This window comes from Lampris incognitus, chromosome 18 (genome assembly GCF_029633865.1).
Source record: "Lampris incognitus isolate fLamInc1 chromosome 18, fLamInc1.hap2, whole genome shotgun sequence".
Taxonomy (NCBI): domain Eukaryota; kingdom Metazoa; phylum Chordata; class Actinopteri; order Lampriformes; family Lampridae; genus Lampris; species Lampris incognitus.
Window position 1 is genome coordinate 33,842,692 of NC_079228.1, and position 21,907 is coordinate 33,864,598.

At 45.3% G+C, this 21,907-nt stretch overlaps 1 protein-coding gene across 1 annotated transcript in view; it reads right to left on the minus strand.

Annotated features, from left to right (window-relative positions):
- Window positions 1–397: 397 nt before the first annotated feature.
- Window positions 398–21,907, minus strand: part of trps1 (trichorhinophalangeal syndrome I) — a 121,856-nt gene continuing 100,346 nt past the window's right edge. The window contains exons 10-11 of the mRNA XM_056298037.1: window positions 13,449–15,034; window positions 398–545 (exon numbers count right to left, since the gene is read on the minus strand). Coding sequence (XP_056154012.1) covers window positions 398–545; window positions 13,449–15,034 — 1,734 coding nt within the window. The remainder of the gene's footprint in view (window positions 546–13,448; window positions 15,035–21,907) is intronic.

Consider the following 21,907-nt stretch of genomic DNA (forward strand, 5'->3'; position numbering starts at 1 on the left):
TACTGTTTGTATGAGACTATAAAATAACAAATACGGAGGCTCCACTTTCACACGAGGACCACTTCATTTGGATTCTTCCCCCAACAGAACGCCACAGCAACAACACTGCGTACAGCACTTCCGCTCTCTCTTCAGCCTTCAAAATAAGAGCTCAAGGCGTATACTGTGGCAACAGCTTAGAACAGGAACTTAAAATCACTAACAGGCAAGTCCAGAAACATAGGTTACAACAACAGCCACGTTAACCTTTCACTGACGATGATGACGCTCATCGAAAACCTCGACTTGACTCCCGATTTATTCTAATTTTCTGATGAACTCTAATGTTAAACTTTGTCTTACGCCAAATTCTTGAAAAAATATTTAACATGAATACTTTTTTGGGGGGGGGGTCGGTTTACCCGTCCGCCGGAACCTCCTGTTGGATGGGCTCGAGGCAGTTGCCCAGTTTGCCTTTGCCCATATCCGGTCCCGAATCCACTGAATCCAGGACCTTAACCCGGACTCCTCCCTGAACCCGGACTCCTCCTGAAAAGTCCGGACACCTGCAGCGATAGAGGCGTGTTAGGTTTTCCGGGGGAACTGGCAGACGAGACCCAAACGCACGACTGAAAGGCGGTAACGGTCAGTTTAACGGTCGAGGCAGGCAGGCGACCATAGAGTCAAGGGGCGGGTAGGCAGAACAGGTCTAAAACTCAGCCGCTAGTAACCGGGTCAGCAGTCATAACGGAACCAGCAAGGGACCGGCAGGAGAGTTCCGACGTGGGTAGACTTGGTAGAACAAGCGCAAATGAAAGCTGGAAACACAAAACAATCTGGATGCGGATGTAACGGGGGCAGTCCTATGCTGTTCTATGCTGATCAGCCTGCTGCACGCCCGTCACTCTCATCGTTAGCTCTGCGTTGTGTTCTATTTTCGGTGGGGTCCCAGGTGTTGTGGGGGCCCTCAGTCTCTCATCATCATCATCATCATCATCAAGGAAGGAGGGGGGACACACAGGACTCTATTTGGCCCACCTTGCCATTTATTTTAGTTTCAAACCCTTCGACAAACGTCCAGTCCTCCAGCGGGAGCGGTGTTTCTTACGGACGTGGGGGTCGAAGTTCAACCACTGCCCGGACTTCACTTGTGTGCGTTAGAAGGAGAAACCGTCCACGGGACTCCGATGTAAGAAAGGATAAACAAGTATTTTATCCCACAGCTTGCAGTATCTTCTTACAGGGATACTCAAGGTTACGTTCTCCTCAACCAGCAAAACTGTCCTACGGTAAGAAACACGCGTGGCTCGGCTCGATCGCTGCTTGAGACTCCTCCCACAAAACAAAAATGGCCTCTCCCGCATTCCCTCTTCCGTGTACCCACAAGACCTCTCTCTTAAAGCGACAGTACACGTATATGACGGTCGTTGGAAAACATACATAAAAGTAAATAATGACAAAATAAAATGTAGTAAACACAAATCACAGCACACAGACAGGATTTGGTGATATTTCATACTCAAACAAAATAAAATAAAAACATTAATTTTAACCTGGTTACACGGATCCGGGAAACCAGCGGACTACATGAGGTGGGACGCTACTGGAGGACTAGGGAACAGGTGTGTGTGTGTGTGTGGGGGGGGGATACACGGGGTTCCCTGAGGACAAAACCAGGGGCAGGAACTAACGCGACAAGGCAAGTGAACTTCAAAATAAAACAGGAACGACAACAGGCAACGATACAGGTTGTCATTGCCCGATCCGTACCGGAAACCCGATTCGTTCAACGCATGCGCGAAAATGGGTCCATATTAAATAAAATTTATAAATATAAAATAAAATATAAAAAAAGGTGAATTTCAGAATAAAACAGGAAAGACAACAGGCAACGATGGAGGCAATAGGCTGACTGACTCAAACGGTGGGAGACTTTAAAGACTGCTGAAAATAAGTGACTGGACTAAACTGGGAGACAGTGAAATGACTGACTGGGAGTCATCGTAACAGGGTGCCCCTGGTGGAGGAGTTCATGCATGGTGGGGTCTTATCCATGCTGGACAGTAGTACTGTTTTTCATCCAAAAATATTCCAGTTAATTTGGGAAGTGTTTGCATGGCTACAGACATGATAGTGTAAACTACTAATAAGACACGTTAGCCCCTAGCTAGCGGGTCTGACCCTTTAGCCGAGCGGTTAGTGATGTCGCCTTGTGGTGCAGTACACCCCGTATGGAATCCCGCACCGGGCAAGAAAATAACCAGTTACAGTAACAATAAATCAACATGTGTATCAATTCCTGAAATCTACTACCCTTAGTACAGTTTAGAACTGCATTTGAGTTGATTGGGAGTTCTTATGACATGACGGGCCGACCCATGACCCGAGCACCGCTTGCTCTGTGGGATCTGAAGCCTTTTGGTAATGTGGGCCTTATGATTTTAATCAACTTTCCTTTATTAATCCCCCTGGGGAAATTCAGTTACTGCAAATTAACCCATCCTAGCTGTGACCTGTGTAGCTGGGAGCAGTGGGCTGCAACCTTGATGCAGCGCCTGGGGACCAACTCCAGTTCTTTTCCCACTGCCTTGCTCAGGGGCACAGACAGGAGTATTAACCCTAATGTGCATGTTTCTTTTTTCTTTTTTTGATGGTGGGAGAAACCGGAGGAAACCCACCGCAGACACGAGGAGAACATGCAAACTCCACACAGAGAATGACTTGGGATGCCCCCCAAGGTCGGACAACCCCAGGGTTCGAACCCAGGACCTTCTTGCTGTGAGGCGACGGCGCTAACCACTGGGCCAACGTGCCGACATTTATGGCTTACTTGGGGATTTGAACAAGACTGGCTTGGTCCAGCCTCTGCTGATACACCAGAGACATTTGGAGACGTCAGAGGAGCAGTTTTAATTTCAGCAAGTCTTTGTTAATGGTGGAGGTTGTTGTAATATAACAATCATATTACAAATGATGTCTTTAATGATCATCCATCTCTCATGATCCTTCCTCCTTCCTTCCAGCTATCCGTATGTCTGCTCTTTGAGTGTGAATATGAGTGAATTTGGATTTATTTATGCCAATTGACTTTCCGGCTACACAACTGTCAATGTTGAAGACATTCAGTATTGAATATGCCTCGGAGCTACAACATGTGTCTATCCCCCTCCATCAGCAGCCCCCTCCGTGTAACTCGGGGAATGCTCATACACTAAAACTCGTCGAGTCAAACAACACAGATATCAACGCTGGCCACATTTACTATTCAGGGTGCCCAGAAATGAAACCAGATTTATTCATCCAGCTCTCTCCCCCTGCATCCCTCTCTCCCCTTCCCTCGACTTCTCAGAATATCAAAATTGTACACTATACAGTATTCATCATGCCTGGAAACTAGTTCATCTAGTTCATCTCTCCCTCTCCCTCTCGCACGCACACACACACACACACACACACAACACTATCTATCTATCTAGCTATCTATCTATCTGTTCTTTTGTCTTTGTAGCCATTTAGATCCCTCCATATCTTCTGACTCAACACCTTTCAACTCCCTCTCTACCTTTCCCTCTTTTCTTGCCTTTTCTGTCCGTCTCTCTTTGACAGACTACGGAATTCAGACACACATCAACACTGATGGCTCGTACAGCAACACATGCACTACAAAAACAGCAACACACTCACCATGCACACGTACTCAAACATTCTGCAAACAGCTTAGAGAGCTCATTCATAAACAGTCAGCGAGACAGACGGGCAGACAGACAGACGGACGGACGGACAGATGGATGGCGGGACAGACAGAGAGACAGATGGATGGACAGAGAGACGGATGGACAGAGGAACAGACAGCTGGATGGAGGGATGGATGGAGGGACAGACAGACAGATGGAGGGAGAGACAGACAGACAGACAGACAGACAGACAGACAGACAGACAGACAGATAGAAAGACCTATGTGCCTATATGCCGGTTTACTGGTGCGCTGATTTATTTGTCTCACACAATATCTTCTAAAGCGTGTTGATTGGACAGTGACAGAACCTTGACGTATGAAGCATCTCATACGACTGAAAACAAAATCTACACTGGCTGCTTTAAGAGCAACCCAGAGGTTTATTTCATTTTTTGTTTTGCTTTGTTTATTTGCTGGTTTCTGTGTCGCACACTATAATTAATCCGATGATTAAGCTTTAACCAAAGTGCATTTCAGTGTTTTCACATTACAGCGAGTCGCCCAGGGGGCACTACATGGCCTTTTTTGTTCATACTTCTGGAACATATTCATCTCATCCGTGTGTGTGCATGTGTGTGTGTGTGCATGTGTGTGTGACTTTTTTATATATGGGAGGATAAAGAGCATTGTTCATGCTGCACTCTTTGATTAAATTGCTTCATGTGTTACTGCAGATACAATTTACAGATTTGCCTCACTTTCCCCAGTTTTATTATCATCCTGTACTGATGGGTGTGTCTGCATGTGTGTGTGTGTGACCTCTCCATTAGAGACAAGCGCATTTAGTATTCCAGTCTAATGCTGACTGTGTGGGTCTATCATCATCACACACACACACACACACACACACACACACACACACACACTTGAATGGCAATCCCGATGCCACATCCTTTCGAAGCAGACTCTTGGAGGCCATTTAAGATGATCTAATGGAGGCCCTCATTATGAACACAGAGATGAAGTGGTAATACTCAACACTGTGTAGTCCGGCGATCTGAGGCCACCGCCTGCTGACAGATGGCACCGCTGCGCTGCTATTGATTTTAAAGTCAGGCACCAAATATGGTCCGTGGCACGAGCGAAATAGGTCACCTAATTATCCTGGAGGAATTAGTACGTGACGCAACTGGCTCTGTCATACTGGCAGAATTTACCCCCTCCCCCCCCCCCCACATCCCGACAGTCGTTTCCCCGATTGTCCAACGTACAGCAAACCTGCCGCGTCCAAAAACATGTGTGTGAACTGTGACGTCAACAACTGTGAAGAACTCAGTTTGTCTCATATCTACAGATGCTAACATGCTAACATGCTAACATACCAAGAATCCTCTCACAGTTGGTCACAATAGGGAAGCATTACACTTGAAGGCTTACAAACAAATACAAAAAAACCAAACAAACAAACAGAAATAGATTTGCAATGCTTGTACTTAACTTGCAAGAACCAGGGAATCGGCCTGCACCCCACTTCTGGGTTTTCTAAATCGGCATCCTCTACTTTGTAATTGATTTGGAGCTCTTATCTTTAGGGGGCTGCAGACCGGCCACACGGACAACGCATCCATACGTATGCAACAAACATGCAGACCCCAAAAACACACTGATTTCCAATGCATCTAGTAATGAGGATGTAGTTGAGGACACCCGCTCAGGTGCACTTTTCACCCTGAGTCACACTGAACTGGGATGCTTAAGAGCCGGCCAGCCTCCAGGTAGTCCCCCAAACTCTTCTTACATGTGGTTCCCCCTCTCTCGCGTCTTGTGGCGCTGTATGCGGCTGAAGCTTTGTCCATATCCGAATAATCACAGCAAGCATAAAACAACACAATCAGACACGCCCACTGCAACCCAGGGTACCGGCAATCTGGTAAAACGCTCGGCCTGAGATTTTGTGCACAAACCCCGTAAAACATCAAACGTTACGTATCAGAATCAAACACCGACGACCGTGCTTTGTTTTGTTATTACTTTTATTAATTATTATCATCGTCATCATCATCAACATTATTCTTCAAGTTTAGCTGTGTAACAAACTTTTCTTGGCTGTCAAAATATGTTGTTGAAATATCGTTTTGCATGAAATAAAACCTAAACACAACTTAACATACAGAAAGATTGTGGAATAAAATACAACATGAAAGAGAAAATAATCTAAAAAAAAAAAATCCCATTTTATCTATAAAAGCCATAAAACTGAATAGAGACAAAATTCTAATAAAACATGTCGGTTAAATGTACATAGTTGATTTGTGTGTGTGCGTGTCTGTGTGTGTGTGTTTGTGTGTGTTCGACCAATAATAAACTGGTCATTATGTCTCTCCTAAGAATGACCATATCCCAAAACGTACACTCAGTCCGTACCACTGGGGTGTGTGTTCGAGTGCATGGTGGTGTGTGTGTGTGTCTGTGTGTGTGTGTGTGTGTCTGTGTGTGTGTGTTGTCCCTTCCTTGGCAATAAGAACATTATAACAGGAGTGCAAGCAACAAAATCGTGTTTGATCAACACGTTCGGCCACAGAGAAAACTACAAATGACTGTTAAGGCCCTCCATTGTAAACGCTAATGTGAAATGCCGTCAACCCTTAAGCCTTCTCACTGGCGGCGGAGCCGAGACGAGGCCTCGCACCAGGGCCCCGCTCCGCCCCGCCTCACCGGCGCGGCCTGCTTTCCACCACCGACGACAGCTGACGGTGCCTCGTGTCTGCAGAACGTGTCTGTGGATTATCCCAACTCACCGATAATACACTGAAGAGTGTCAAAGTGCCATATAATACAAAAATGTAAAATTTTTTCCTTTTTCTCAGGACTCGAGAAGATTCTTCATATTATATATTTGGACAGCACTGTATATAATGCTTATATATATAATGATACGATCAGCTGTCAGTTACACATTTACGATAAACGGGCAAATTCAGGGACGCGGGGGTTTCTGTCGGATGCTCTGTGCAGAATGGGTTCGAATAAAAGCCTGGGCCCCGTTTGCGTTCAACTCGATCAATCGATCAGGGCTTTTATTTTTTACTGTCCAATGCTCAGGAATAGAAAAACGCTGTCAGATCGTCATCTCTGACCTTGTGAGAGATTACTTGAAAACGTAAGGTTTAGATGCACATCGTACACACATGCAACAGAGTCAGCTTTAAAGCCACTCGAAGACATGTTCCTGTTGTCTTCAGCCTCCCTCCCGTTATCTCCCCCCGTGTCTCTCCCCTCTCTTGTGTACGCTGGCCAATAAAGCAGAGGACGCCGTTAAAGCGACCGCGGAAAAATTCTGATGCAAAGGAACTAATTGGTATTTAGTCAAGCCTGGAAACGCTCCCATCCAAACCCAGAACGGTGGGGACAGCTTTTCTGAGCCCGGACGAAGCTACAGCCCCCCAAACAGCCACTAAACCCATTAATAAGGGAGAGATTGCTCCAACAAACAAACAAAAAAACAAAACCCAAATACACCCCAAGCCCAGCCCAAACACAAGTAAATAACTGAGTAATTGAATCCAACTGGATGGGAGCCCACAGGGTCCGGTCCAGACTGGAGGGTAAAGGTCAACCTCTATAACCCCTATGGTTAGGCAGCACGGTATCACATCATCAGCTTACTATTAAGTACAGGCTTCCTTCCACCAGACCAACAGAGAACACCTTTAACAATACTACGAGAGGAAGAGAGGCGGGGGGGGGGGAGAGAGAGAGAGAGAGAGAGAGAGAGAGAGAGAGAGAGAGAGAGAGAGAGAGAGAGAGAGAGAGAGAGAGAGAGAGAGAGAGTATGATGAGGGAGGGAGAAGTCAGAGGGGATGTCTGGATACATATGCTCAGCCCTGACCACGTGCACGCAAACACGTGCACATGAATATGAGCGTGTAGGTAAGTGCGCACTTCGCCCTCTTTTCCAGCCTCTGCGGGGCATCAACTGATCCCTGCTTCCTTTCCATCCATCACCCTCTTTCTCATCCCGTCCATCCCTTCTCCTCTCTTATTTTTCTTCAGTCACTCGTCCATCCATACTTTCGTCCCTGCATCCTTCCCTTGTTCTGTCCTTGAGAGAGCATTGCTTCATTCCTCCTTTTTTTTGCTACATTTGCAAATGTAAACAGTTTTATTTTATTTATTTTTATTCTGCTAGCAGCCCCTTGTGAGATGCCCATAGCTCAAACAATGTAAATTCCAAAAAATTGCATTTTGGCACGTAAAAAAAAAGAAAAGAAAAAAAAATAAATCAAAAAAAAATAAAACCTCACCGTGTACACACACAGTATACTGGCACTGCGAGATTAAAAAAAGAAACATATATAAAGAGGTTAGTCTAGGATTAAGACAAATAAAAGCATGTTTTAGTTATTAAAACAGCCCATTTACAGACGGGTTTACAACACAATGGCTTCTGAGTGAGTTTCACAGGTCCTACTGACAAAGATCTTACTCAATCTTCAAAGATCTCCCCTTAAAAAAAGTACACCTTCAAAAGTGAAGCTAAGAAGGCCTGACAGCTTAAAATACTGATACTACAAGAGCCATAAATAGTACAAACTGTAATGAACTGTAGTTTAGTAAAGGGTGCAAACTCCATTTCTACCACTGTTGTCCAGTAACAGTCACACGGGGCACAGATGTGGCACGTATCCGGGTGACAAACAAGCAGTTAGAAAGTTTTCTTGTTGTTTTTGTTTTTCTTTGCAGCACAGTTCAGTCGGCCGTTGAACAGTTCGGTTTGCCTAGTTTAGTATTTTCTGAGCTGGTTGAACCTCCATCACACCACTGTGACGCATAGTGAATCGGCACCACCTCGGTCACTCAAAGCAGAGGCACTGAAATGGACAGATGGCCATAGTCCCACTCTTTTACATTGACTCGTGGTCAGAGTCCATGCCTAAAGAGCTTGCCTAGCAAGACTTGGGTTTTGTTTTCCGTGCACAGGGTAGATTCTAGTTTTGAAGGGTCACATAACTTATGACTGGAAAAGCCCACCGGGAGACAGGAGCTGTTTCAGGTGAGACAACTCATTCATTCGTCTCTCTCGTTTTGAGGGGACATGGGGGAAGTAAATGAGTCTGGTCCTCGTGTTGCTTCAGAAACGAGTGTGTCATGCGCCGACTGTTTGTTCATTGCAGCAGCGCTTAAAGCTGGGCAAGGCGGCTGTTTCACGGCATCATCGGGCAAAAATTCCGCAATAACCTTTCAGTATCTTGTACTTCAAGAGCTCTGGGAGAAAGCTAGACGTCTGCACCTCCTCTTGGTTCCGCGGTCAGGCTTTAAACCAGGGGTCCCCAATAGGCGGCCCGCGGGCCACGCCCGGCCCGTGACGGGTTGATTTATGGTCCGCGAGAATTTTTGGAGAAGTGCCAGAAGGACGATTTTTTTTATTTCCCTACCAAAAAATAAAATAAAATAATTAATTTCTTAGTAAAAGTGAGACTAGTAATATATCGAAAAATAGATGAAAAATCTCTGTTTGAATTATAATACCTGCAACGTATCGACACCGAAACAAAGTAACGAACAACATGCTGCTGGAGGTTGAGTGGCCCGTGGTTTTAAAAGTGGCCCGCTATGAAAAGTAATTGGGGACCCCTGCTTTAAACCGTCTAACCCGCGAGGGGAGACTTTGGCCAATCACGGGTCAGTTCAGAGAGAGAGGGCGTTCCTATTGGCTGTTCTACAAACGCGGATGCGCAGCCCCGCCCTGCCCCACCCGGTGGCTTGTGGCTGTAACCCGAACCCTAAAAATCAACAAGACCAGCTGTCGAAATGGACGCTTCACACGAACAATATTAGTGTAACTAAGAGATTCGCTGAGAATATATATATATTTATTTCATTTTGCGCGGATCGAGAGACAGACGTACGGACGGATGGATTACCAACTACGACACAGGTCTCACCAGTCTCGCTCTGGCATTTCCTGGTTGTAGGCGAACGGAAGAGGCTGCGGAGCGATGCGGACGTCATGTAGTGGGCGGGGCTTGGCGGAGTGATACGAGGCAGAGAGAGAGAGAGAGAGAGAGAGAGAGAGAGAGAGAGAGAGAGAGACGGAAGGATCGGCATTGGAATGTTCAACGTTACTGCCGCTTCGAGAGTTCTCACAAGTATGACTATGGTAATGTTATGAATATGCACCACAACGCCTTCTACATAACCCCAAAGGCCAAATTATAAGAGGCGAGGTCCTCTTGGATATTATACCTCTTTTACAACAATTGCCAAGCCATTTGTATTGTCGAAAAGTTGAGTCTAAAGTTGGCGTGCATGCGTAGTTAACTATCTCCCCGGTCACCGGCGGTGAGCGCAGCAACCCGTCCTGCGTTTAAACTAAGTTGCTCCGGGAATTTCCGAAAAGATGATAAAAAAGCACATCTCAGACCAATTAGTTTGGCTGGAGTCTCCCGTTGTGTTGTACAGTCGGCAGCTAATCTAGTGTAAACTACTAATAAGAAACGTTAGCCCCTAGCTAGCGGGTCTAACCCTTTAGCCGAGCGGTCATTGACGTCGCCTTGTGGTGCAGTACACCTCGTATCGAATCCCGCAACAAAATAACCGGTTACACTGGGAACTGAAGAGTGTGGCTTGCTTTCGTCAAACTCGACATGACACAGGTCTTGACTTAGCAACTTAGACTTGACTTAGCAACTTAGCACACGTCTTCAGACATTTAAGACGTACTTGGTAGAAAAAAACTGTACAAGTTACCAGGCACTAAGGGGAATATGGTTTTTTTTTCTCATTCACGTTCTTTGCAAAGTATAGAAAAATATCTGTCCTCCCTTCTTTCTTTGTTTCTCTCTCTGTTGATCTCGTTACCTTTTTTTCCACCCAATAGTCTCGGTGATTTTTTTGTTGTCTCCTAGCAACTAAGGCAGCAGGGTTATTCAGAGGTGATTCGCCAAAAAGGAAAAATGGCTACTACGTTGGCTTTTGACAATGTGATATCCTCAACACGACTATTTATTTTCTCTTGAAACAAGGAAGGAAAGAAACAAAAGGACGGACACTTGAACTTCCTTGAATTCTGGTCTGGAACCAAAAAGGTATGTTATGACCTGTAGACAGGTGACATTACAGCTGGCCAGGAAAAGTAAACGAATTAGCTTTAGCATCTTCTATAGGTGACGCTTGACAATGAGTGGCTGTAAACATCGATTAGCAAATAAATAATAGGGCATTTATAACCTCTGCTGAAATGCTTTTTTAACAATAGCAGGTGGCTTAAAAATATTAATTACCATCTTATTAATATGGCTTGAAATGTTGTATTTAGTGCCTTCTTTATTTTAATCCAAACATAACCTCACTCAGAAAGCCCATACGGGACTGGACTAGAACAAAATATACCTGCCTTCATCTTAACCATATAGGACTTCGCACATAAACTTCACCTTCAGGCTTGTAATGCTATTACCAACAAATAAAAATAAAATTAAAAAAATAATAAGATGTTTTCTATTATTTTTAAGCATCGGCTAATGTTACCAAGTGTGATTTAAGAGCTTGTAAGTAACAGGGCTTAAAATAGCCTGTGACTCATTTACTAATAACAGCTTTGTACAGCTGCTCATCATAAAGTGTAACCCTTCTATTTTAATTGGTACCTCGTGCACCACCGTTCACACGTGTATAGATGTTCCCTCGCAAAGAAGCTTTCTAAATGTATACATCTGTATGATCTGGCAGGGGTCGTGTGGCAGTAAACTGCCAAGAGGGGCTGGATAAAGCAGCTTTGCAGTTTCACTAAAGAGCAAGTGTTGGCCTAAACAAAGCTTCAGAAAACTCGGGATTCAATACCCAAACTTCATAGGTTTCTCCCTAAGACCATGTGACCTAAACCTGTTAAGAAGAGGATAAGAGCATTAGAAAAATCTGTTACACACTAAGACCATGCAACTTATTAAAACATAAAGACCATGTAAAGAACAAACAGAGCATTGTGTAACATGCTAAAACCACGGGAATCAAGGTGAGAGGAACCCCCCCCCAAAAAAAACAAAACAAAAAACAAAACAAAAAAACGTGTCAAATGTTTTTGAGACAGGTGGATTGATGTGTGACACGTTTGACCCCTGAGGACCGAAGAACCTATCAAAAGCCTGCCTTCATTTTGTTTACATCATCATTAGGGGACGGACAACTCCTATGATCCTGAACACACACTTACACACACATATTTGCATGCACGCACATGGGCGCACACACACACACACACACACACACACACACACACACACACACACACACACTTCTCTCTCCCGCTGTACCATCTCTGTTGGACTACTGTTATTAAGGTAACAAGTCTCCATAACATCACAAACAAGAAACAACTCAAGAACACAAAAACAGATAAAAACCAAAACAAATTAAAGACTACTTATTATAGTACCATTTTCTGCAGAAAAGCATTCTTTGCTTTTACAAAATAAGATATTATATAGGAAAATGTAGCAAATTGCATGTTGTATTATAACGTCATCATTATTATCATTACCATTATTATTATTATTAATAATATAAATGTTAAGCAGGTTAATAGTTGGTTGTTCTATTAGGCAGGCAGCCAGGCACATAGCTAGTATCATGGCACAGAGGAAGGTAGAAAATAATGTCACTTGGTTCAATCCAAATGGACAAAGACAGAACACTTCTGTCCGGAATAAATCCGGTGTTGACCAGTTCACACTGGTACTATGCAGTACAAACACGTTTCTGATCAAATCAACCAGCTCAAAAGAAAAACAAAAAAAAAGAGAGAAAAACAGTTTTGACCAGCTCCAAAAGACACTTCAAGCGTATTTGCCAGAATCCTATTTTCACTTGCTGCAACATCCCCAATCTTGGGCCACTTTGCATTGTTGGCCCTTCTTTGTTCCTCCAAGAGTCTTCATTTTGGAAAGCAACAAGGTATGAGTGAAAGAAACGAACTGACCATTTTGTACCAGGGTAAAACCAGTAAACTGACACCTCTGACCATGAAAACAGTTTCTCACTAGTCCCGACCAGTTAAACCTACTCATGGTAGGCATAAAACCAGTCATAAGAGTCATATTATTGACCAGGACAAACTAGTTTGAACCAGATTAGATCTGGTTGTACCAATATGAACCAGTCTAGATCATGTATCAGACTAGTCTGGACCAGCTGAAACGTGGTGGGTGAAGAAACAGAATAGTTTAATTCTGCTCAGAGAAGATAAAAGTATTTGCTGCTAGTATTTTCTTTTGTTCTGCTGTATGCTAGCTGTGCAAGTGCTGAAGCCCTCAAAGCCGCCTTGAATTCTACTGAAAAAGTAGACACCAGTCCGGCGTTCATTCCTCTTTGTACTGAAAATTCAAGGAGCAGCTGTTTTAATAAAGGTGATTTCTGTGACGAGTCTGACCTCCGCTGTCAAGTAAATGCCACGGAGGTGTTGAGTGACCGTCAGACAAAACAGGGTTGAGGCTATATCCCCAAACAATGGCTGCAACATTTCAGTAGAGTCCCAGAATGAATTAACCCACGTGACAGCTGTTTACTTCCAGCATTAGTGTGCGTTTGATTTATGGCCCAGGATGGGCCCTTTTTGATAAGGACCAACCTCCTGGAATATGGACCAGAAGGCTTTTTCATCCAATTCAACATGTTGTTAAAGGTTTCTGTGAATCAAACGCACCACCCCAGCATTTTCAGTTAGTTCTTCACGGAGCTCTCTTCTAATATTTTAGACTCAGCAACAGCCGTGACCTCTGTGGTCTCTCTCTCTGACCTCTGTGGCCTATAGTCGTCACCACTATCTGTCGCCATCTTTCCTCCCAATTCTTGGTTGGTGATGTCATGAATTTCGCCTCTTACTTCCCTCTCAACCTCTTTGACATCATCATCATCATCATCATCATCATCAGCGTCACTGCCTTGAACTCCTTTAAAGTTCGCATCATGGCACACCTTCATGACGTCATTACCTTCAGGGGTGACAACGTCACGGTCAGCTCCGTTCTTTTCCTCTAGCATCGTTGCATTTTGCGGCTTGCTCACTGACATCAGTGTTACTTTTTGAACGTCGTCCTCTTGCATGTGACCCCTCTGGGTTTTTTCCGTGTATCTGTGTAGGCCCCTCTGTATGTGTGTAGTGAAATCATATCGATCCAAACACACATGAAGACAGAAACTACACTGGTATGGTCCCCCATCACCATGGCAACTCATGTGCAGTGCGTACATGACCTCATCCAGGAAGTAGATCCCGCAGTGGATGCAGCGATTACTCAGATCGTCTTGCGTGGCCGCATCTGCTGTTGTGGGGTTAGACGCAAACCTCGATGGACTTTTCGATGTTCCCAGTTCATCTTTTTCCTCCTTTCCTACCTCTTCCCTTTGCCTTCCTCCTTCATCCATCCTTTCTTCCTCCTCTTTCGCTTTCTCTCTCCGCCTCTCAACCGCTAATGGTGATTCCTGCCGTCTTCTCTCCGCGCTGTTTGCTACCACCTGCATACTTGTAGCATTTGCGTGTGGATCCCTTTGCCTTATTGCAAGATCCAGCGGAGCCTCATTCTCTGATGATGATGATGAGGAGGTCTGGGGATGAAGAGGGGGAGGGGGATAGTGAGGAGGTGCTGGAGGCGGAGGGAGCGGGGAGTAGGGAGAAGCGCAGTAAGGCACCGTGTAGCTTGGCTGATGGTGCTGTATTGGACTCACCATGGTGCCAAGATAATGAGCATTATTACCGAGGCTACCTGGGCTGCTGAGGTTACTGATACTCGCTGGTACTGCGGTGGTGGCTGCCATCTTGTACTTGGTCCAGAATCTCAGCCAATCAGATTCAGAGGACAGGTCAGGTGAGAGGGTTAAAGGGAGGGGTAGTGAGAAAAGGGGATACTGGTATTTTTCAATGGGTGAACCAGGAGGAGAATAACTGGAAGGTTTGGATGGACGCATATACTTTTCAATAGGACTCCCCCTTTCGGATCCTCCCCCTCCTCCTTTGCCTCCCTCGGCTTTCAGAACCATCCCTCCCTCAACTATGCCCCCATTGCCCTCGGTTACCAATGAGGAGGTGGGGTGGGAGGGGAGGAGCAGAGGAGGCATGCGTCTGTGGATCTCCAAAGTTTGATTGGCTAAGAAGGCTTGAGTAGACCGCGGGGAGCGGGAGCGCGGTGAAGGCTGCTGGTTTTTGATTGGTGGGCAGCCTCTGTCTGGTTCCTCCCCATTCAGACGCTCCTCGCTGGTGATTCGCTGTTGCTTGGGGGCGGTGTTGTCAGCTGAGAGCGAATCAGGGTTGAGGCGTTTTCGGGTCCGGCGTCTGATGATTTGTTCGCCATTGTTCTGTTTTATGATGTTCAGAGGTCTGGGTGTCTAAAAAGAGAGAGAGAAACGGGGTATAAAGGGAGAGAAAAGAGAGCGAAAGGTTAGTTTTGTAATGAACTGATGTGCTCACAATTTTTTTTTTTTTTCCATCAAGTTCAGAGGTCTGAACATCCGAGTTAGCATGGATCCCAAGTGTGTTTGACAGTACATACCCGAAAAAGAATTAAAGCATTTCAAGTAACAAGCAACTTTTCTTGACCGGCTCGCTAACCTCTTGCTAACCTCCTGGCTAAAAGGTGCCTCAATTATATTACTTTTTGGCCCATTTTGAGGTTGTTTCTCATCTAACGGCAAAGATTTAAAAAAAAAAAAAACAGCAATGAGATCTGAATAGGTAGGGTGTCCTGCTTTCATAGTTAATTTCTACACAATCACACTCTGAGCACTTCAAAACGGTTATGGCCTGACTGAGTTCATCCTAACCTCAGAATTCCCCCTTCCATAACGCAACACTACATGAAGAGATAAAAGAACCAGGCTTAAAAACAGCTTTATCCCCCCGAGTGGTGGCCATCATCAATAACCAAGTTGCTTTCCCCACTTTCTTTCTCTCTGTCTGTCTCTGTCTCTCTCCAGACTACAATAACATGGACATTATTATTCTACTGCAGGCATCTAGCACCAACTCATAACATGGTAAGTCATATTAATCAACCTTACAGCAGCTGAATAGATTGTATGTCTAATTTAAAACACAGCACAATCTTCCTAGGACTTCCCAGATAGATCTGCATACTTCAGACGACATTATTTCTTCAAGGTCACTTTTCTTCAAAGTTAGCACTGTATTTCCTGAATACTGCAAAGCCCGTCAATACCCTTTTGTTCCTTTTGCCATCGTAAGCTTGTAATATCCCCTCTTGTGCGCCTTTTAATTACTTATGATTTCATGTTATTAGCCTCGCATTTCATGTTTCGGAAAACTTAACGTTTAAATTAAAACAGATTGGGCGTCCAGGTGGCGTGGCGGTCTATTCCGTTGCCTACCAACACGGGGATCCCCGGTTCGAATCACCGTGTTACCGCCGGCTTGGTCAGGCGTCCCTGCAGACACAATTGGTCGTGTCTGTGGGTGGGAAGCCGGATGTGGTTATGTGTCCAGGTCGCTGCAGTAGCGCCTCCTCCGGTCGGTCGGGGCCCCCGTTCGGGGGGGGGGGATAGCGTGATCCTCCCTCACACTACGTCCCCCTGGTGAAACTCCTCGCTGTCAGGTGAAAAGAAGCGGCTGGCGACTCCACATGTATTGGAGGAGGCATGTGGTAGTCTGCAGCCCTCCCCGGATCAGCAGAAGGGTTGGAGCAGCGACCGGGAAGTCTCGGAAGAGTGGGGTAGTTGGCCGGATATAATTGGGGAGAAAAAGGGGGGAAATTCAAAATAAACAAATAAATAAATAAAATGAAAATAAACAGATTCTGTTAATGCTGCCAGTGTGAATGGTTCTGGCCATATAGTTCAGTCTTCACTGGGACAGAACGAATCATTTTCACAGCAGAGTAGGGATTGATTTTGTTATCTACTGGGAAATACATAAAACTTAATTGATGGCTCCTCACTAAAAAACACAAAAACAACACAAGTCAACCTCCGCTCAGGAGACACAGAATGTGTCTTCTGGCTTAAAAACACATCCCCAGCCAATTCATGGAAGTGCAGCCTTCGCTGGGAGTAAAATAAAGTGTGAAAACTTGAAATTGTTTTCTGCAACTTGGTCTCTGGGAGTAATGACTGAGTCAGGCGGACAGTACGGCGCCTTGTCAGTGTGACAGCATCACCCTGACATCCTGATGAAACTCAACTGAAAGCTCCCTTCTAAATATATCATAAAGGTCGGCCTCCTCGCAGGATGAACCGAGGAGCCATCCACTTTCAGCAGACGCCGCCTGTCTATTAGCTCTTTCAGCGAGACTTTAAGAGAACAAAATAAAAAATCACCCTTCACAAAGCAGAAACAGAACGGCTGTTAGAACTTCAGAGCCACGGTTAATTTAAATTTAGACTGCCACGCGGGTCCACCGCTGTTTTTAGTTTTGTTAACCTTCAGTGAAGTTTCGCGAGGCTTTCTGAGCCCTCAACCTCTCAGTAACTCGGGAGGAAACGCAGCAGATTGCAGCTGTGTGCACATGTGCAGGCGCCTGGCTATATGACTTATTATGGTAGGTCATCTTAAATCTCCCCGACAGCCCCGCGCTGTGTGTGTGTGTGTGTGTGTGTGTGTGTGTAAGCTGGTGTGATATAGTTTTTGACATGCATCCTGACAGGCAGAAACCAATCACTAGAGAGAGAGAAAGAGAGAGGGAGAGAGACAGACAGACAGAGAGAAACAGACAGGACAGGGAGAGAGAGACAGAAAGAGGGCGAGAGACAGGCAGACAGACAGGGAAGAGAGAGAGAGACAGACAGAAAGACAGACAGAGACACAGAGAGAGAGAGACAGAGAGAGGGAGGAACAGTAATCGACATGAGAAAAAGAAACCAGAATAGAGACATGGGGGATAAAGGGTCAAAGGAGAAGATCAGAATGGAAAAGAAAATGAAAGAGTAAGAAAAGAAAAAATAAACCTCTTATGCTTTTTGAAATGAATTGTCTATGCTGGGGTCCAGTGCTATGATTTATTTGTGTTTGTTTGTGTGTGTGTGTGTGTTTGCAAATCTCCACATACTTGTGTTTGTCAATGTGTGTGTCCCTTCTAGCTTGTTTGTACGTGAGCAAGCCAGTGTGTGTGTGTGTGTGTGTGTGTGTGTGTGTGTGGACAAAGTCAGTGTCTTACTCAGTATGGGCTACATCAATCATTCTACAACAGCTACCTTTACCTCCTCGACTAAGAAGCAGCTTTGGTTGAATAATGTTAATCAGGGAGCTCAAACGCACCTAGACTATAAGTGTGCAGTTTTTGAATCAAGTTATCAGGGGCTATTTTCTTTTCTTTCTTTCTTTCCTTTCTTTCTTTCTTTCTCCCTCACCATGCATCAAGCCTGCATAGTTCTGGCTCTGAAGGAAGAAGGGAAGGAAGGAGACGGACATGAGACACGAGGAAGGTGAGGAGAACAGAAGGCAGGGATGGGGGAGGAGGGGAGAAGACGAGTGTGCAGAGAAGGAACTGCAGGGAAGAAGGGATAAAAAAGTAGTCAGGGAAGAACGGAGGGAGTGAAGGAGGGACCGAGGGGGGAAAATGTGATAGGGAGGAGAGAAAAAGGATAGCAGGGGAGAAGAGCAAAGGAAGAGTGCCCCCTGCAGTGGAGCAAGGAGATACCCAAATATCTCTCTCACATCTGTCTCGTCTCTTTGCTTCTCGCTCCTCTCTCGACCACCCTCTCTCTCTCTTTTTCACCTGGTCTCTCTCTCTCTCTACCCTCCATCATCGCCTCTCAATTCAATTAAATGGCCTTTATTGGGAAGATGTCTGACATGTTTTCCTAAAGCATTTTTAATTTGTTTTCTCCTTCTCCCTCTTTCTCTGTCCATGTTTCTCCTATTTGGTCTCTCTTCTCTGTTCATTTCTGCTCTCTCTCACTTGTCCTAGTGCTACAGCAGCACAGCATGTATGGAAGAACGTACATCACAGTGTGTGTCACTGGCCGATAACAGCTGAGGAAGACTTGGATGTTATTGTCATGGTCTTGTGGACATCTCCTACATCCTATTTGTTTTTCTTTACCATTACTGTTCTTAAAATAGTGCCTTAGTGCCTCTGAACTAACCCTGCAAACAGGAAAAAAAACCCAAAACTAACAAAAATATAAACAAAACAGCTCTGGCTACAGGGTTATGAGGCTCCTTTTAAAAGGAATATAAGATGTCAGTATGAACCTGTGCCCGGGACCGGCAGCCTGAGAGCCTGTAAGAACACTTTCTGGCATGTTTGACCATTTATGAGATAGTTGTGTTTTTGTATTGCCGTCCTAAGGACACCAGGAGGCGCCATGCAGTCTGCTGGAAAAGCGACGCGTGACCTAAATTAGGCTCAATGCTGAGAAGCTCCACCAGTGACAGTCTTCACCACAGAAGGGACCAGTCGGTGTCCTTTAGTGTAGGAAAATGGTGTAAAGTGGTTGACGTAATGGCCAGCGATCCCATCATTATAAGTCTTACTCGCCGTGTGCTGAGCCCACGTGGTCAGAGCGCTTCCCCAAGCGAGCCAGGAGATTTCTCTGACTGGTTAATATAGTTTCAACGTCTGCATCCATGAAGTCATCCATGGTGACTGGCAACTGACTTTCAGAGACAGACATCTTAGTTGAATGAGCTCTTTATTTTCAATCTTTCGAAACAGCAGTTCATGTATATCATGTATTTTTACTGTGGCTTCACTTTTCCTTTTTTGGGGGGGGGATCCCCCTCCTTTTCTCCCCAAATGTACTTGGCCAATTACCCCACTCTTCCAAGCTGCCCCGGTCGCTGCTCCACCCTCTCTGCTGATCCGAGGAGGGCTGCAGACTACCACATGCCTCCTCCGATACATGTGGAGTCGCCAGCCGCTTCTTTTCACCTGACAGTGACGAGTTTCACCAGGGGGATGTAGCGCATGGGAGGATCACGGTATTCCCCCAAATTCCCCCTCCCCCGAACAGGCGCCCTGACCGACCAGAGGAGGTGCTAATGCAGCGACCAGAACACATACCCACATCCGGCTTCCCACCCGCAGACACGGCCAACTGTGTCTGTAGGGACACCTGACCAAGCCGGAAGTAACGCGGGGATTCAAACCGGCGATCCCCGTCTTGGTAGGCAACGGAATAGACCGCCACGCTACCTGGACGCCCTCACTTTTCCTTTTGAGGGGGGACATGATGTCAATCATCAGTTGTAGTGAAAGAGACACCAAACCGGCATGGATGGGAATTTACAGAAGGCATGTAAAACTATTGGTACCTGTAATGGTTTCACACAGTCACCATATGTGTATTTGTGTGTGTGTGTGTGTTTGTATTTGTATCTTAAGTGAACATAAATAGGACACATACACAAAAACACACAGATGACAGTAATATGTTGTCGACCTCTCCTGTTTGTAAAGTTGGCGACTGTTGGTACACATTATTGCCTTTATCTGTCTCTCTTCTCTCTTCTTTCTCTCTGCGCACCTCTCCATCCCACTCTCTGTATCTTTACTTATCTTTTCCTCCCTCCCTCCATCTCTTTCGCTCTCTTTATAGTTAAGAGTGTCTCTCCTCCATCTTTCCATCTTTTGTTAAATCTTTTTCCATCTCTCCCTTCCTCCCAATCCACCTCTTTCCCCCTCTCTTGTGTTTATACGTGTTTTTCCCTCATTCTCCTGTGTTTGCCCCCCCCCCCCGTCTCCCATTCTCTATTCGTCTCTTCCTCCATTCCTTGGGCTCTTTTTCTCTCAAGTGTTTTACAAGCTGCTATCCTCTCTAATAATGTGTGTAGAGCGTATAAAACTTTTATTATGGGATATAAAATATGGTTGTCGTGAAGATTGCCAAGAGTGGAGGGGGCCGGAACGTGATTGGAGCAGGAGATGAGATGAATGGGTTGAACCAAGGACATCTGCAGGGGCAGGAAGGAGGAAAATGTGATAGCCTGTCATCTTGCAAAAGGTCTTTAAACCCCCTATCCATAATTGCAGTGCAGCGCTCTGGGCTGTGGCATGGTCATCGCTCCGCTGGCTTCATTAACAAAGTAATTGGATTGAAACCATTTACTTCCTTTTCAGCATATGATGTGTATTTGAAACTGAAAACAGTTTGTTGACGCTGACAATATTACATTGGTAAAAGCTGATGTGAAACAGTCCCCCTTTTTTTGGAAAAAGAAATGACGGGCAACTGACGTTAAAGAAGGCTTGAACTCCTCAAGAATATTGGTGTACGCATCAAAAAACCAAGACTGAACTAAATTCCAGATTCCAGTTCTCGGCTCATCTCTAATTCATACTGTCCAATTAGATTCCGGGTTTCTCGAAAACTTCCCCCTTGCTAGGAACAGTAAAGTTTATTCGCCCCCCATCATATTTCTTGCACAGTGGGACCAGCCGCGTGTGACTGCTCCAAAATGGTCGGTTAGAGGAAAAAACAAACTGCACCCAAATCAAACAGCCACTATCAGCGGGACTCGCAAAAGACACAATGACTTAACTGCACTATACCCCCTTTGATTTGCACCAAGTATGAAGTAATTAGACACAAGGGACAGAAATAAGTGTTCAAAATCAACTAATGGGCCAAATGACGCCTGCCTCTCAGCCAGTGAAACAGTTTGATGTAGGCCAAAATGGACCTTTAGAAAAAACCCCAACTGAACTCGAACCTGTGATTGACCCCTCTTGACTGAGACAAGGTGGTCCGTCCAGCAGAAGGGCCCCGGGACTTGGCTGCCTATTGAACTCCTGTATCGAGACCCTTAAACGTGCAGTGAGTAAACATGCAGTGAGTATATAACAGTCTGCATGTTTATATATATCTCTCTCACCCACTGCTTCTGCTTCTCTCTTAACATCCCCTCTTTTTTTTCCCCAATAAAAATGGAAATCAGTGGTGCTGAAATTTTAAAACTCATGGCCAAAGCCTGAAGCGGTGTATGACTAGTGGGCTGTCATCCATAGACTATGATTAGACATTGATAATTTAGATATGGGAGAGGCACTAAGTATGCGCACATCCAGAAAACACTATTAAGGTGCAAGGCAAACAAAGGAGTCAGGTCTGCACACTGAAATGCTCCACAATTTTCCCCCCTTTTCTCCCCAATTGTCAGTTGTACTTGGCCAATTACCCCACTCCTCTGAGCCATCCCGGTCGTTCCTCCACCCCCTCTACCAATCCGGGGAGGGCTCCAGACTACCACATGCCTCCTCCGATACATGTGGAGTCGCCAGCCACTTCTTTTCACCTGACGGCGGG